General features: G+C 36.0%; 1 protein-coding gene across 1 annotated transcript in view; it reads left to right on the top strand.

The window, feature by feature from the left end:
* The first annotated feature begins 4,988 nt into the window (after positions 1-4,988).
* Positions 4,989-16,703, top strand: part of LOC126966107 (baculoviral IAP repeat-containing protein 6-like) — a 70,513-nt gene continuing 58,798 nt past the window's right edge. Inside the window, exons 1-7 of the mRNA XM_050809981.1 lie at positions 4,989-5,241; positions 5,450-5,634; positions 7,801-7,929; positions 8,414-8,649; positions 10,658-10,859; positions 11,655-11,892; positions 12,370-15,070. Coding sequence (XP_050665938.1) covers positions 5,064-5,241; positions 5,450-5,634; positions 7,801-7,929; positions 8,414-8,649; positions 10,658-10,859; positions 11,655-11,892; positions 12,370-15,070 — 3,869 coding nt within the window. The 5' untranslated portion in view covers positions 4,989-5,063. The remainder of the gene's footprint in view (positions 5,242-5,449; positions 5,635-7,800; positions 7,930-8,413; positions 8,650-10,657; positions 10,860-11,654; positions 11,893-12,369; positions 15,071-16,703) is intronic.

Below are 16,703 nucleotides of genomic sequence, written 5' to 3'. Positions count from 1 at the left end.
TCAAAAATAATTGAGAAATTTATGTACACAAGAATAAATAAATACTGGTCCATGAATAATGTTAAATTAATTAATTAATAAATGATCAAAACGGATTTCAGAAAAATAAATCCACGACATTGGCTGGATTTAATCTAATTGACGAAATTATAACAAATATTGAATTTAATAATGACGTAATTGTACTATTTTTTGATATGTCAAAAGCCTTTGACTTTGTTTCTCATAACATTTTATTAGACAAACTTGAGAAATCTGGAATAAGAGGACTAGCACTACAATGGATGTCGTCCTATCTTAGAAATCGATTGCAGTGTGTTGAAATTACTAAAGTAAATAAGAAAAATGAAATTGTTAAATATAGATCACCCTACGAGAATACAAAAAGAGGCGTACCACAAGGAAGTGTGCTTGGACCTTTGCTATTTCTCTTATATATTAATGACCTCCTAAATGTCAAATTACATCGTTGCATAATGTTTGCTGATAACATTTCTATTATTGTTAATTCTAAAAATAGTTCTGACATTGTTCATTTTGAATATGACGTAAATAAAACAATTGATTTAGTAATAAATTAGATGACATGTAACAACCTAAATATTAATTTACAAAAACTAACTTTATTAGATTTAAAACAAAAAACAAATCTGATGTAGATTTAAGAATTAATTTCAGAGGACAATCAATTAAAGAAGTACAAAGCAGCACATTCTTAGGTATAACCATTGATACCTACTTAACTTGGACTCACCATATAGACAAGATTTGCAATAAACTCATAAAATTCCGTTACGTTCTTTCAAGATTACACCAAACTGCATCTGTGGAGGTAGCTCTTTTAGCATATCATGGTTACGTAGCCTCGAATCTTAAATATGGTTTATTATTATGGGGCTCATCAACTCATTTTCAAAGAGCTTTCGTAGCACAAAAACAATGTGTTCGGGCTATATTAGGTATCCCCCCGTACGAATCTTGTAGGCCACTATTTCGTAAGCTGAATATTTTAACACTAATTGGCATGTATATATTGGAAGCATGCATGTTCGTTAGAAAACATAAAAACATGCTTAAAACTGTTAGACAGGTTCATACACGCTGCACCAGAAATGGTCATGCTTCAACGTAACGCATACGGAATGTGTGTTAAATTATTTAATAAAATACCCGAATGTGTTGTACACATTCATTACATTTACCCGAATATAAATTTAGATTAACTCTTAAAACAATTCTATTGACATCAGTATATTAAAATGTAAGTGAATTCTTGAATTGTCACATGGATATTTAAATTTCTTATTTATATAAATAATTGTAAATCTCTGACATTTGCCTGCTTTGTTTAGAGCTGAATAGCAAACTGTAAACATTTGTACTATACCATCTTGTATTCAATGCAAATAAAGTTCATCTTATCTTATCTTATCTTAAAACAATATTGCTCTCAACTCAAAATGCTTCTGGTCATTTATGCAGTCAAAATATAAGGTTAATAATATACCTGATAGCTTATAATTTAGACAACGAAAATGTCAACGACGGACAACATATAGCCCATCTTTTGAATAATTTCTTTGAATCCGTGTTTGAAAAACAATTTAATCACACTTTGAAAGCGAGTAAACTAAAAAAAATAAAACTGTAGATTTTTTTTATCAATTATTGACCTTACCAAGCTGTAACGATCAAGGGGTACACTACATCATTTGTACCCATAACATCTGGCGTACCACAAGGCTCCCACCTCGGACCATTACTCTTTAATATATTCATCAACGATGTGGTCAACTGTATAAAAAAATCTCAGTTATGTATGATTATGTCTGTTGATACTAAATTATTAAAACTTATTAAAACGGAATTTGATTGTAACAGTTTGCAGGAAGATTTAGATCGTATCACTGACTATTGTTCAAATAATGGTTTACCCTTGAACGTTGACAAATGTTGCACCATATCATTTACAAGAAGGAAGACAGTGTCAACGCAAAATTATTATTTATTGGGTAATAAACTCCGCAGAGTTGACGAGGTGAGAGACCTTGGTATAATGTTGGACAAACAACTATATTTTGAATCACACATTAATAAAATTAAAAACAAAGCCTACAAGATGCTTGGATTTGTCCTTCGCCAAACAACTGATTTTAAAAACCCAAAATCCCTTATTTTACTTTATAACTCCCTGGTGAGATCCCAGTTGGAACACGCTTCCACCGCTTGGAACCCACAGTATGCATGTCACGTAGATATGATTGAGGGCATCCAGCGCAACTTTCTTAAGTGCATCTATAAAAGATTTGGTTTCTCGGCTAATAGTTTAACTTCCTTAGAATTAAGACGACAACATAAGGATCAATTTTTTTTATGTAAATTAGTCAATCGGTTGATCGATAGTCCTTATTTATTAAACAAAATCAAATATATAGCACGAAAACCTTTAAAGCGAAATTGTCGGCAGCAGTACACATTTCATCTCCCAAGAGTTAATAGTAACTACTGCAGAAAAAAAAATCTCCAAAGGTCATGCGATAGGTATAACAATAAATAATAAATACGGGAGGTTTGTATCTGAGATCAGGAAATGTGTCTAACTCGTTCCCTGATTGCAACTGCAACCCTTACCTTTATCTATAACTTTAGTGTTGTATGCGAGCCTTGTTGTACCCGATCGAGTAATTAATCTAGCAATTATGAATGTACACGTTTATGAAAACTTTGCTGGCTTATTGTATTTTTCTAAATTAAGGCTAAAACTATGTAAAATATATAACTGTTTGTTTTCCAAATGTCTATGGCGATGTGAAAGGCATTGTGAACCGTAGAGTTGACGGCGGTGCGTATCTAGTCGGACCATCGTGTTGGACTGTGTCCACGAGGCCTCTTCCCATATAATATTTTGCCGATCACAAGTAGCCTCTCAAGGTTTCCATCGTCCTACCTTGCGATGTGACCGAAGTATTCTAAAACTCTGCGCAGACATTCGGAAGAGAATCGCGAGGAGATCCTGAGTTCACACAGTATGGAGAGATTAGACCGAAATGCTGTCCAGGGGATACGGAGCATCTTTCTCCAGCACCACATCTCAAAGGCATCAATGCGTTTGCCGTCTGCAGCTTTCAGTGTCCAAGTCTCAGCGCCATACGAAAATATCGAGAAGACTAGGGTCCGTACCAGTTTGGTCTTAGTTTTTACGGAAATGTTGCGATCTCTCCAGATTCTTCCAAGCTAAGGCTCATTGAGTACCATCAGCAATATTCTTGGCCCAACCCTTTCTACTTTTTGACATCCATGATCCACTCCTCCTTAGTATTTGTTTTATGTCCAATAACGACGGAGCTGGTTTCAGTGTAGGCCATTTTGATGCGATTCCACTCCGTGACGATAGATGTTAGCATCGATGTTTGGGGTTGAATTTGTTGCTGCTGTCTGGATTACTGAGCTTGCTAACATAAAACGGTCGGCATGTTTTCGGCGTATTATTATTCGCTTGTGATGCTGATACTTTGAGACGCACTTCTGCGACTACAAGATGGTGGTGACTGTCAATTTCAGCCTCTATGATTACGCACATCCAAAGGGGACGTTCTCCATTTAGAGCTAATAACCAGATGGTCAATTTGGTTCTTAGTGACATCGTCGGGTGAGTTCCACGTATATTTGTGATGGCCTCCGTGAAAAACTAAAGTCCCTCCGATGGTTAGGTCATTGTTGTGACAGAACTCCAAGAAACGCTCTTCGTTCTCGTTGCGTACTCCTAGGCTATATTTGCCCATTTGTCTTTTACAACCTACATTGTCTGAACCCACCTTTGCGTTAAAATTACACATTACGACTATGTCTTGTCTACGGATGTTTTTGAAAGTAGTCCTTGATTGCGCTACAGAAATCGTACTTGATCTCCTCATTTGCACTATTGGTACGTGCGTAGCATTGCACAATGCTGGCTTTGAACTGATATTGGTTTCCAGTCTAAAAGGCCTCTTTTCGCCTCGTCTGAAAGTTCTCAGTTCACCGAATCAATTTCTGCGAACTTCACTATGGTCGAGAATTTGCAGTTTGTATCTTAGCTTTTCAGCTTCTGCTTCAGCTCGTCGACTATCGTCACTTAGCGTTCGTACATTCCAGCAAGAAATTCGTGTCCGTGTTTTCATGCCAAAGGTGATAAGATAATAAGATCGGTCCGGTTTCGCACTATTTCTGTTTCGACAATCTATTTGATTTCGGGTAAGCGAGTGGTAACATTGGTAGGAAAGCCACCTCGGAGCCAACGGCAGGCTTGGTTTTGTTCGGGTATCCTCTCTTGTGAGTGACTGGTTAGGACTCTACTTTTTTGGTTATTAATTAAATTTAATTATTTTAATTTAATTAAATAATTTTTTTTCTGGACTCTGTTAGTTTTTCTTTGGCCTCTGTGGCTCAAAATATATCTCTTATCGTTGCTTCCACTTTTTATAATTCTCTCCAGCATCCCATTACAAACTCAAATGCGACGACGGCTTCAACATTTCCCTTTTGTTTGGAACGTATAATGCTTATTACAACTTACAACAAAAACATTTTATTTTAAATATTCTAGGATACGCCTGCGCCACGTAATATTGCTATATTTGTCTTATACTACACTTTATATCATTTAGTTCTAATAAAACTGCAACTGGACATAGGATGTAACACATCTTTTATCGTTTCGGTGTTGCCAGTTACAGCTGGGATATCAACACTAAAACCTATTTACTATTAGTATGATATGTGTATTTTAAGGGAACGATGCTTATCAACTTGAATTTTCTGAAAGCGTGGCTCTTGATCGATAACACCTACGAGTACTCCTTTAAAATCTATTGTTATCTTGAAGGGTCAAGCGGAGACTACTTCTATAGTGTTAATATTCTAAGTTATAAAGTGTTAACTTTATATTATTTCTACGCCAAAAACTGCTCTATGGCGTGATTTTTTGAAGCTGGCCACTTACCTATGTACGCAGGACATTTGACGTAAAAAAATTAATTACAAATGGCGTTTACGTAGAAAAGACAGATGTATTCACGGCCACGATGGGCGATGATTCTTTGAAATTACGAGAGGATGGCTATATTCGCACGAATTATCCTGTTTCTTCATTAACGTATCATAGTGACTTAAATATAATTTTAGTGAAAACAAACTCGGGTGATGTTCACGTTTTGGATGTGAACTCTGGTGTAATTCTTCAATCATCCTGTCTATCTGCGGGTAAGATCAAAGTTAATTATTACTGGTATTTATAATCAATTTGGTACGATAACTATGTTAGCCTATGGTTCAATAAAGTTTTTTTTGGCCTGATAAAACAACTACTTCTTTACTGAAGCCGTTTGACATTTCTCGGTAAACAAGAACTTTGATATATTGATTTGATGATTGAAGTTATTACCGGCATCCGTGTTTGTTTCATTCGTAGACGAGGGTGGTACTCTGGGTGTGGAGTACGCGTCAGGCGCTGAGAGAGTGTTCGCATGGGACAGCAGTGGAATAGGCGCCCGAACTGATTACAATGGTGTTATGCTTCTTCATTCCCTCCTGCAGAAGCCTTTACCAGCTTTACATCCAGACAGTGTTATCAAAATAGAACTGGTTTATTCAGAGGTTTGTCTAGGAATTTTAACATACATAAGAATATATTTTATGCTAAACATCATTCCATTGATTCTATCAAAACCAAGATGCCCTATTGAATAATTGAATAATATGGTACTAGGTCATGTTAGGGCTGGGTCATATCACTTTTTTTGAGAATCTCAGATTTCGAGTATCAATATCTGATAATCAAAACGATATATTTCAATATCTGTTATTATTGTGTGTATGCTGTAAAGCTTGTATTAATTTCTAATTTGATACTCTGTTGAAATAATTATTGTTTGCAATATTTTCTCGATGTGAATTAGTAGGTAACCAAAAGTAAACTTTAAAGTTGAAAGTTTAAGATTTATAACAAGAATAAAATTAAAATTAGTGATAAAATTAGTAATAAGTTATTAAAATTATTAAGTGCAAATTATTTTTTTTATATAATTATGTGACAAAAACAACAAGCCTTACTATACCTCTGTACCTTACGTTATTATTGGCCTCAGACAGTTTATATTGTTTGTGCAGGATGCTATGTCGCACACAGAAAGTTATGATAAGGAGTAAGCGGTTATATGTTATTGTAGTTACTCTAATATTATATTTCTGTATTTCGTGGTGTGTGCAGTACTCGAATATCAGATAAATATATATATATATATATATCAAAATATGGTCAAGGGAGGCGATGGCTGCCCCATGTGTCTTGCTCATGAACAGACGCTACTTGCGTTGGCAAGATGATCCTGTAGCTGGAAACTCTTCTTCATGGTTCTTTTTTATAATTGCTAATAAAATGGTTGTGAAATACCTTTATTTATTTACGGTGTGTGTGGATTGATGCATCTACTGTACCATGGCCTACTATTATTATTGACACAGTAGTAGTTGGCTGTGACTGTACTCAATAACTCTTGTTTTTACATATTAATTTACATTTTTTTTGAGTATTTGTAGTTTGAGTATTATTGCTGCATCACTTTACATATATCGTAACTGAAATGATATTTGAGTGAGTGATTGTTACAATGAGTTTCTTGCCACTTGTTCTTATTAAAGCTCAACCCTCAAAGGAGGTGGATATAAAAAGTTTCCTTGACCTGCCTGAATAATGTGATTTTGATTTGATTACCCTAAAAGATTGAGCTTTTGATTACTGTTAGTAAAAAAATTATATTAATATATAATATTAATTACAAGTTTAAGCAGAATTGTCAAATTGTAAGTAGAGGTATTTGGTGAGTAGTGCATGATATGTTGATTAGGATTATTTTATTGTTGTTTGCTTGAGTTCTCGTAACAGGTTCCAACATGCTCGCTTTAATGTCACTGCTTATGGCGGCAACACGGGACGGGTCGTCTCCTTCCCTAAAATATGGTTGAGGGAGGCGATGGCTGGCTCATATGTCATGCTCATGAACGGGCGCTGCTTATGGTGGCAGGATGATACTGTTGCCGGAGACTCGGTATCAGATTCTTAAAAGTTATATATATATTTATTTATAATCGCTACCTTTATATATTTATGGCGTGTGTGGATGATGCAGCTACTGTACTCAATAACTTTTGTATTATTTTACATTTACTTTTTTGACTTACTCCTGTAAGGCATTGACTATTTGACGTTTGAGTATGTTTGTTGCATCATTTTACATATTATATTGTAATTGAAATGATTTGTATATCAATGGAAATGTAAATCTTGATATAAATGATTGGCAATGAGTTTCTTACTACTTCTTCTCTTTAGATCAACCCTTTATAAAGTAGCGGTAGATTCAATAAGAAAAATTGAATTCAATTCAATGGTACAATGTATATTAAAATTTATATTTACAAAAGTTATGTTGTATGTATATGTATGATTCAATCTAAAGTTTATTAATATGTAACTTTATAATATTACCAAAATATTTAATTTAAAATATTAAATACCCGTAAGTATGAGGTTAGTTTAGTGATCTCCACTTTTAGACATTTTCACACTTTGGATTCTCTGTGAAATGTATCACTCCAGCGAACTCGACTCCAATGTTTCTCGGAGTACAGTTAGGTTGCAAAGTATGTTTTCTTAGTGTTTATCCAGAATCATGCATTCAAGGATTGTGCGAGCAATGATTATAAAAAGTAGTATGTCTTAATTACCTGTATATATTTGTTTTTCTACTACTTTAACTACAGGCGGTGGTGCTGTACCAGTGTGTGGATACTTTAGATGCAAACTCTATTGAAGGACTCCCAGATTTGATCAATGACCTGAAAACTGGAATTTATGTTGTCCCAGAGAGGAAAGGTGTAAAGGCACATAAAGTGAGTGCACTAGAGTAACTTATAAGTTGGTAGTTTATGCTTAAAAACTTGTTACTGATTTGAAAACACAAATTATCTGTTGTTTCCAAAGCTAATATGAAAAAAATTACATTTCTATGATGTTTGCACAGGATGCCTGCTAGATTATGGGTACCACAACTTTTCGCGCTTATTTCTACTGTGAAGCAGTAATGTGTAAACATTATTGTGTTTCGTTTTGAAAGGCGCCAGAGCTAGTGAAATTACTGGGCAAATGAGACTTAACATCTTATATATCAATGCAACGAGCGCAATTGTAGTGCCACTCAGAATTTTTGGGTTTTTCAATTATTATCCTGAGGGGTACTGCAGTGTAATGGGCAGGCTGTATGAATTACCATCAACTGGATGTCCTTCTCGTCTCGTCCCTTATTTTCATAAAAAAAATTAGATATTTTAGTTCAATTATTTTAAAATGTCACTGACTAATTCAATTACTTTTCAGTGGAGTACAGTAATTATATCACTACCACAATCGACACTCAGATTGGTGACATCGGCAATTGTTCAAGAGTTGAAAGGACAAAATAGAAGAGTACCTGCTCTTGCCATTGCGTCAGCAATAGGGCACAGAGCCAATGAACTAATGCCTGACACTCGAGAAGAGGACTCTAGAGCTGTCATGTATTCGGAGGCCGAGAGGAAGCAGACATTCAAAAGATGGCCGCATATGGACTACAAGTTTGTTATTGCTTCTAACTATTATTAAAACTCTTGGATGATTAATGTTGCTATTTGGTATGAGTTGTAGGCAATAATTTCAAAGTCTTACATACTGAAATCTAATAAAAAGCAAAAATCATAAATATTAAATAAAAATATTACTTGGCAGCATGGACAATTTGAGACAATTAAATATAATATTCTATATGAAAAGATAAGCCAAAATGGTATATAGAGTCCACTATTATTATTAGAGTGCACTATCACTATCACAGCAACTAATACATTGGTGAAATTGGGTGACATAGTCACTGAATTGATATTTAGTGGGCAAAGCCCAAGGATAAAATTCGGGCCCGACTTAGTACTCAATTTTAATGGTATGTGTAATATTGTTTGGGACTTATTATAGATAATCATTTCAACTGAGGGTCTCACATTGAGTGTCTTGCAAGGCTATGATCAGTGCTGGACAAGTTATATATTTTGAAATATAAGTTATCCTATAAAACTCTTAGGCATATCTGTATATATAGCAGACAAAAGAATTCATACTGCTTGAGTAGTTATGGTCGTACCCCGAGAGTTATTATAGTTGCATTGAGAACATTTACAAATTACATGTTAAAATATTAAAAAATATTGACATATAAACAAGAAATACAAAGATAAAATAAAAAACACTGTAATTATGAAAGAAATCTCGCTTTAAGAAAACGGTAACAGCAACAACACCTTTGTAGTCTGTCTTACCTAAATACATACATACAAACTAAATCTAACAAGGCATATAGGATAGAATAGAATAAAATTTTATAGATTACAAACCACCACCACACAATTATTAAATAACAGACCAGAATGACTAATAAATTCTTAGAACTAACAAATAAAACCAATTAAATAATAAAATTATAGCTAAAAACGAAAAAGGTACTGTGCGGCAGTCAATGTCAAATGGAGCTAACTCAGTATTAAGCTGCAATGGCGTGGCGCCAGTGTAGCACTGGTTTTCAGTAGCCCCAACATTATGGAGTCTTTGAGCTGCAGCGACTAGTAATTAATAAATTATAGTTAAGAATTTAATTCAATAGAAGTTAAAATCAGTCAATAAAGGCAAAAAATTGAATGTTAACAAGAAGATAATTTAGATCTTAACGATTGAAAAAAAATATATGAGGTTATTAATAATAAATAAATGTTTATATAAATTATGGTTGGTATAAATGTTAATATTATAATATAAAATTTAAAAAAAGGTAATTTTTAATTTTTGTTTTGAAATTTTTAATGGAATTGCTAAGTTCAAGTGGAGGTGGCAAATCATTCCAGCACTTGGTGGCTTGATACCTAAAACGTCCCCGAAACGCAGCAGTGCGGTGGCTATGAATAGCTAATATACGAAAAGCGGACCTCGTATCCATATTCAAAGCTTTGTGCTGTCCAAGCCATTCTAACTTTTGATATAAGTATGCTGGTGTTTTCCAAGCAATTATGCCAAAGAGTAACAAAGTAAGGTGTAAATGCCTTCTTCCGTCCATTTTGAGTACTTTTGCCTCTTTGATATATGGTGTAACGTGACTACGGGAAGGAATATTCCGACAAAATCTAACGCACGCATTCTGCACTCGCTGTATGGCATTTTTAGTTTAACTTAGTAGTCGTGGGCCATAAACAGTGCCCATATAATTAAATTTAGAAAGGATGAGAGCATCACACAGACGTATGAGTGTTTCTAAAATTAAGTATTGCCTGTAAAATGTTCGGAAAGTATTGGTTAAAACCCTGAAAAGGCAAAGAGTAATTTGAAAAAACTTACTTAAAGTAATCATGTCTAAAGTCATTTTAATCTAATAAGTGTAATAAATTAATATTTTATGTAAGTATATAAGAACGATCTCGTCCCCACGGATAACCTTTCCATGGTTTTTGTTGGGTGACTATATTATGTCTCCTAATACTTTTTTAACATGGACAATGCAAAATAAAAAAAATTGGTGTGATATCGAAGTGATTACTTTGACAGGTGGGCGCTACCCGCTCGCATGGCGGAGGCCGGCTTCTACCACCAGCCGTCGCCAAGTGGGGACGACCGCGCCATGTGTTTCACGTGCATGGTGTGCCTCGTTTGCTGGGAAAAGTCAGACGAGCCCTGGGTCGAACATGAGCGACATTCACCTAACTGCCCCTTCGTGCGCGGCGAGTACACACACAACGTACCGCTCTCGGTAAGTCGCGTTCTTTATTTCTGCTTACTTCTTGCCACTTCCGAAGTGGTTTAGGCGGTAGTTTTTTTTTATGAGAACAGTGATGAGATGACCAAGATGTTCACCTGATGAGTAGTGGTACGTACGTCACGCCCATAATAATGCTGTACCGCTCAGGATTCTATACACAACTGCGCTTGTCACTTTTTTTATGATGGTAAGGTACAAGACGAGCAGGACGTTCAGCTGATGGTTATTAATACGGCCTGCCCATTACAATGCAGTACCGCACAGGATTATTGGAAAACCCAAAAATTCTGAGCGGCACTACAACTGTGCTTGTCACCTTAGGTTGTCAAGTCTCATTTGCCCAGTAATTTCACTAGCTTCGGCGCCCTTCAAACCGAAAGACAGTAATGCTTACATAGATGCTTGTATAGATGTATGGACTTAAAAAAAATCATGTGTAAATTTTGGAACTAAATGAACTAACATTTTTGATCTTGACTTTGATCGAGCCGTTCGTAATATCATTTTTTGTTTTTATTTAATTACATTTTTTAGGTCTTCCAGTTGTGTTATTTTGTGGCGCCAAGTGCGCAAACCATGCGCACCATAGCGAAAACAAATTAGCAATGTCAATCTAAAACTATACGGTTTAGGAAAAAAAGTGATTGAAATTAATTAATTTTATGAAAAATGGACATTCGACTCTCTAATGCCGGCAATTTTAGTTACGTTAAATTAAGCTTTCTTACGGAGACATTACTAAACCCTTTTTTTTTCTTTAACTTTCTCCTTTTTGTTTTGTCACAGGTAACAAATGCAACAGCATGCGCAGTGCCCTGTGCAAATGTTAAAATTGTGTCGAAAGGAAACACGGGTGACCTAATAGCAACTGGCACTGTCGAGGGGAGAGTCAATATATGGAAGTTTGACTGTGGACTCAAATTAGTTAAATTCCTACATATCTCACCATACGACTCAATTTTTAGTGGTATTTTAACAACTGATACTAATAAAGTTTGGGCAGATAGCCTTGAGAAAGATTCGTGTAAGTATTAATATTTTTATGGATATGTTAATCGTCCTAAGTTACATACAAAAACTACTGCGTCAATTGAACTGCAGACCTAGACCTCTCATGATCTGTGAGAAGGCCACTCAGTTTCTATGGCTAATAAATACTTGATTCTCGAGATATCTTTCATTCTATTTATTGTCAGTTAAAATTGCCTAATTATTAACACAATAAAATATTACACAAGATGGCCGATTTCCCATAAATTTGTCATTCTTTGTTTGTAATGTATTTCCTGTACAAATAGTGTTAGGCGGAATGATTACATCTAGTAAATGGGGGCAGTTACAAAAGTCAGAGTATGCTTATGTTAGCAACTTTGAAATATAGGGGGGGAAATAATATCCAATGCGGAGACATCAATGTTATGAAGGAAAACCTAAACTATTTACACTCTCTTGCGTAGTTAGAACTCATAATTATCTCAATGAACTTTTTATTTTGTTCCAGCGAATTATGCGGTTGAATTAACTGCAATGTCATTTATTGGTATGCCATCACAACAAGAGACGTACCCACAAGCACAAACTGCTGAGTCTGTAGTGAAAGAGACTAGCACCAATAAAGCAAAGCCTTCTCTTGTCTGTGCCATTATAATCACTAGAACATTGCCTTCACCTGCAAAGCAACCCATCATTGTTGACTCAAGTAAAGTATTATTTGACGCTGGTGATCCAGATAGACAAGCCAATGAAAATGTTCAGGCGATGAATAATCAAAATGAGGCAAAAAGTAATTTTTCCTTAACAGACAAAATGCTATTTTTACTGACATATGATATACATAATTCTTTAGCGGGGTCATCAACAGCTATTCATACATCAAACAGTCACAACAAACCTGGTGGCAGTAAGAAAGTATTACACAGATCAGAGGCATCAAATTTATTTGATAATATTTATTTACAATATTCTGATGACGATACAGAGCTTCCACAATGCACAAATATACTAGACGACGAGATTCCCGGTTTTAATATAGAAGCCTCCTCAAGTAAAGAGGATTGCAAAGTATGGGAACCGAAAAAGATTATTATACAAAAACATTATAAAGTTCTGCCGCCCCCTCCCCCCACTGCGTTGCTGCCGGAACTACCTGAATCGGAGCAGGGGGGCGTATTAAATTTTGTTGGACAAATATCGCAACTTAAAAGTTGGGATTGTGTAAATTCAGAATCGGTTGGGACCAAAGTAGTAGATCAGACTGATGCAATTCAAACGGATTCCATAACGCATTACCTCAGCATGGCTGGTCAAGGACCATTGGAAGTCTCAGATTTGAAATGGTATGGAGGTCTTCAAAGTTCAGATAAGGTTAAGATAGCCTTATCTAATAAAAGTAAAGCTGGAACGCACACGGTGCTCAGTATTAATCCCAATGATGGATTTGATAGTGATCCTCCTCCTGAAGAGGTTGTATCACAAGGCATTGCAGTACAGTGCCTTGTGCTTCCTAATAAGTTGCACTTTAAAGTCGATAGTAAAGTAACTCACCTATTGCCTTCTGAAGATAAAGAGCATTTACTTTTGGTTATATCATCTGTTGAGAAAAATAAGTTCCAATACGTATACGATGCGGATGGAGATGTTAAAATGGATGTAGATGAAAGTAGTAACCAAAACGATAAGACTGACAATACTGACACAAAAGCATATTTCCTTTATTATAAAATAAATAGTAAAACATCTGTTTATACTTTAGAAGATAATCCCGTAACAATTAAGGAATTACCATATAATGAAAGCCCTATTGATTTATGTTTATTGCCACCAGTTATACAGAAGCAGTATTCATTCGCTGCTGTGGGTGTTGACGGCCAATTGCGACTTTACTCATTGCCTGAGTTTAATTTACTCTCAGAGAAATGTGCACCAAAAGGTCACTTCTCCTCAGTGACTTACTGTGCTTCTGTGGAACGTCTCAGTGCGTCCACAAAACACGGTGTTATATATTTCTACGCTCTCAACGATGATAAAATAAACTGCGCTGGTGAAGCCAATGAAGATGAATTCGCGAATATTGATTTCGACATGCTGCAGAAAGCCCCTAAAGAAGACACAGGCCCTGATGCGGCGCCAGTGATTATTGCAAATAAAGCAGAGCTAGATGAATCTGATCTTAACTCACTGATGGCATTAACTGGCTTATACACTCACAATCCCACTGTACCATATGGCGCCATAGTGCCCGCGTCTTGGTGTGAACTATCGCCCGCTCAAAGATCTAGGTCCGACCACCAAAACTATAGATCATGGCGGCTCCAAAACACATCGTCTACTTGGGACGAACAAGTGTTGGAGCTAACACTGCCTTACAATGTCTCCTTAGCCCACCTTGAATTTGGATTTACATTGCATACAGTCAATTCGTCAAACTTACCTAAAATAGAGGTTACCTTATTGAAACAGAATGTGCATGGGTTTGGATACAATAAAGATACTCCATTTGGTCAAAAACCAGAGGTACCTTCGCATTACTCAGTAATGAAGTTTGAGGTTTATAATCTTGAGAATCCTGTCAATAGTGAGGAATATCTTCAGGCTCATAATGCGGAGATCTTAGCTGGGCCCGTCTTGGTGTCCTCTGGGCTGGATGCCAGCCAACAATCTGGGACTTTGATTCTGACAAGCCCGAGACTGTACCGAGCAAAGGGAAGGACATTCCTCCTTCATATAAAGGCATTATTCGATCCCATTAAGGACATGAGTAAGGGGCCAAATAAGGGTGGTGAGACATCTGCGAAAAAATCTACTTTTATCGGTTGCGATTGGTTGCACCAAATATCTCTAACAGTCAGGTCAACGCCCCACACTGATGTTCCATTGGAAAGACAGCAAAGGATAGCGATGTTGGAATCGAATAGCTTTCTCAACATGCTGTGTGAGATGGCGGTAAGCAACGAGTCTACAGAGAAGAGGAAACTTGTGATGGATATATTGACGTGGGTGATATCTATACGTTTGAAACGTATACGGGTGGCGAAGAGTGCCAAGGGGAAGGACAAAGATGCTTCCGCTACTGCCGAGACGCAGCAGTTGGAATGTGTAGCGATTATCGAAAAACACATTTGTACTCTGCTAAGAAAATGTATTTTGTGCGCAAACCGAAGTATTGCTAAAAGCTGTGTGAAAATCATACTTATTACCAGCGAGTAAGTAAATATTAATATTAAATACTTCTATATAGGTATTTATTAAAGGGGTCCACTGCAAGTTTCTGGATCTCATCACTAGTGCCACATATTATGTTTAAATAAAACACTTTTAAACACGCGTTAATCAAAGAAAATAATATGTGCAAAATATTTTATGTTTTTCCAAGATTCTCCCTATTCACTATTTACTCACTTGAATTCTTTAGAACCATTCTATAAAGCAGTTGTTCCAGTCTTCCTGAGGTATGTCTTGAATGGCCTCTTATACTACATTCACTGCCTCTTCGGGCTTGTAAATTGTGGAATATCCTTATTTTAATAATCTTAAGTATCTTTATTTTTGGGAAAAAAACACAGAGTGCATAGACCGGACTGTATGGAGGATCTGTCATCCCTTTTATATTGCAGGCTTTCTAAAACTCATTTCTTTCCTTAGCAGATTATAAATACTCGCTATCATGATGAAGGACGACTATAATGTAAGAAAGTTTTTTTTTTCCAAATGTTTTCTGTAGTGCAGTAACGTCCCGATTTGTCGAAAAAAGAAGCAACAATTTTCATTCCTATATCACTGATCGGATTTTTCCTTCAGCACCGTTCTTCATCACCGTGATTCACTCACTGGCAAATCAGGAAATCTCAGAAACTTTAACCGCTACAAACTTGAAATTTGAATGGTTCCTGCTAGGTCTTAGGTGTCAGGTAAGAAACTGTTTTCAGTAATTACCACACCTGTGTATCACACGTTTCTCAATACAGTTGCCGTGTGGGTAAACGTGCTTGACACACCTTTGAGAATATCCTTTTTTATTAACCGACTGCTGGGCACAAATAGGAGACCAGTATCAACAAAGCACAGGGTCAAACTTTGAAAAAGCCGGTGTAGATTTGAGAAATGATTGTTCCTCGCATGGCCCGTTGTTTTTGGCTTGCTACAGAGTCAGTTCATCAGAAGGTTTAATCATCCTTCAACCCGAAAGAAAAACTACAAATGCTGTTTAAGAGGAAGTTGTAAAAAAATAGGACGTCCCATCGATAACTTATTGTAACTAAAACATCTTAAATGCTAGAAAATGTTTCTATGCGTGAATGTTTGTGTGTGTCTTTGTTACTCTTTCATGCAATAGCTATTTTACGGATTTGGCTGAAATTTTGAAGGGACATAAATTATACCCTAGATTAATATATAGGTTACTTTTTTATTATAGAATATCAATGATTTCCGTCAAGATTTTTAAAAATATATCTCCACGCGAACGAAGTCGCGGGCATCAGCTAGTATTATATACAACCATTGTATGCTCTCCGTTTTATTCTTAATATCATTAGGGGAGTGTCAGGCGCAAAGATTTCTCGATGTGGGAGAGCCACGCTACCGTCCTATTACGACAGCACGAACGGGCCAAATCTCGTAGTGTTCCATTTCGAATTACCGTAATTGGGTTTTTAAATAATTGTGTAACAAGTGGCAATCCAGAAACTTTTAGTATGGCCCACGTACTTGTTACGCAGAAATGCTTATTTAATAAGTTCTATGGCTATGACCCACTGTTAACAAGTGTAACACCTGTGAACAGTGCATCAGCTGGATCCTGATATAACAAACGACAGAAAGAGAAGAGAGATTTTT

This window comes from Leptidea sinapis, chromosome 9, assembly GCF_905404315.1.
Source record: "Leptidea sinapis chromosome 9, ilLepSina1.1, whole genome shotgun sequence".
In the NCBI taxonomy this organism is placed as follows: domain Eukaryota; kingdom Metazoa; phylum Arthropoda; class Insecta; order Lepidoptera; family Pieridae; genus Leptidea; species Leptidea sinapis.
The sequence above is the reverse complement of the archived record's forward strand: the minus strand, read 5'-3'. Positions and strand labels throughout refer to the sequence as shown.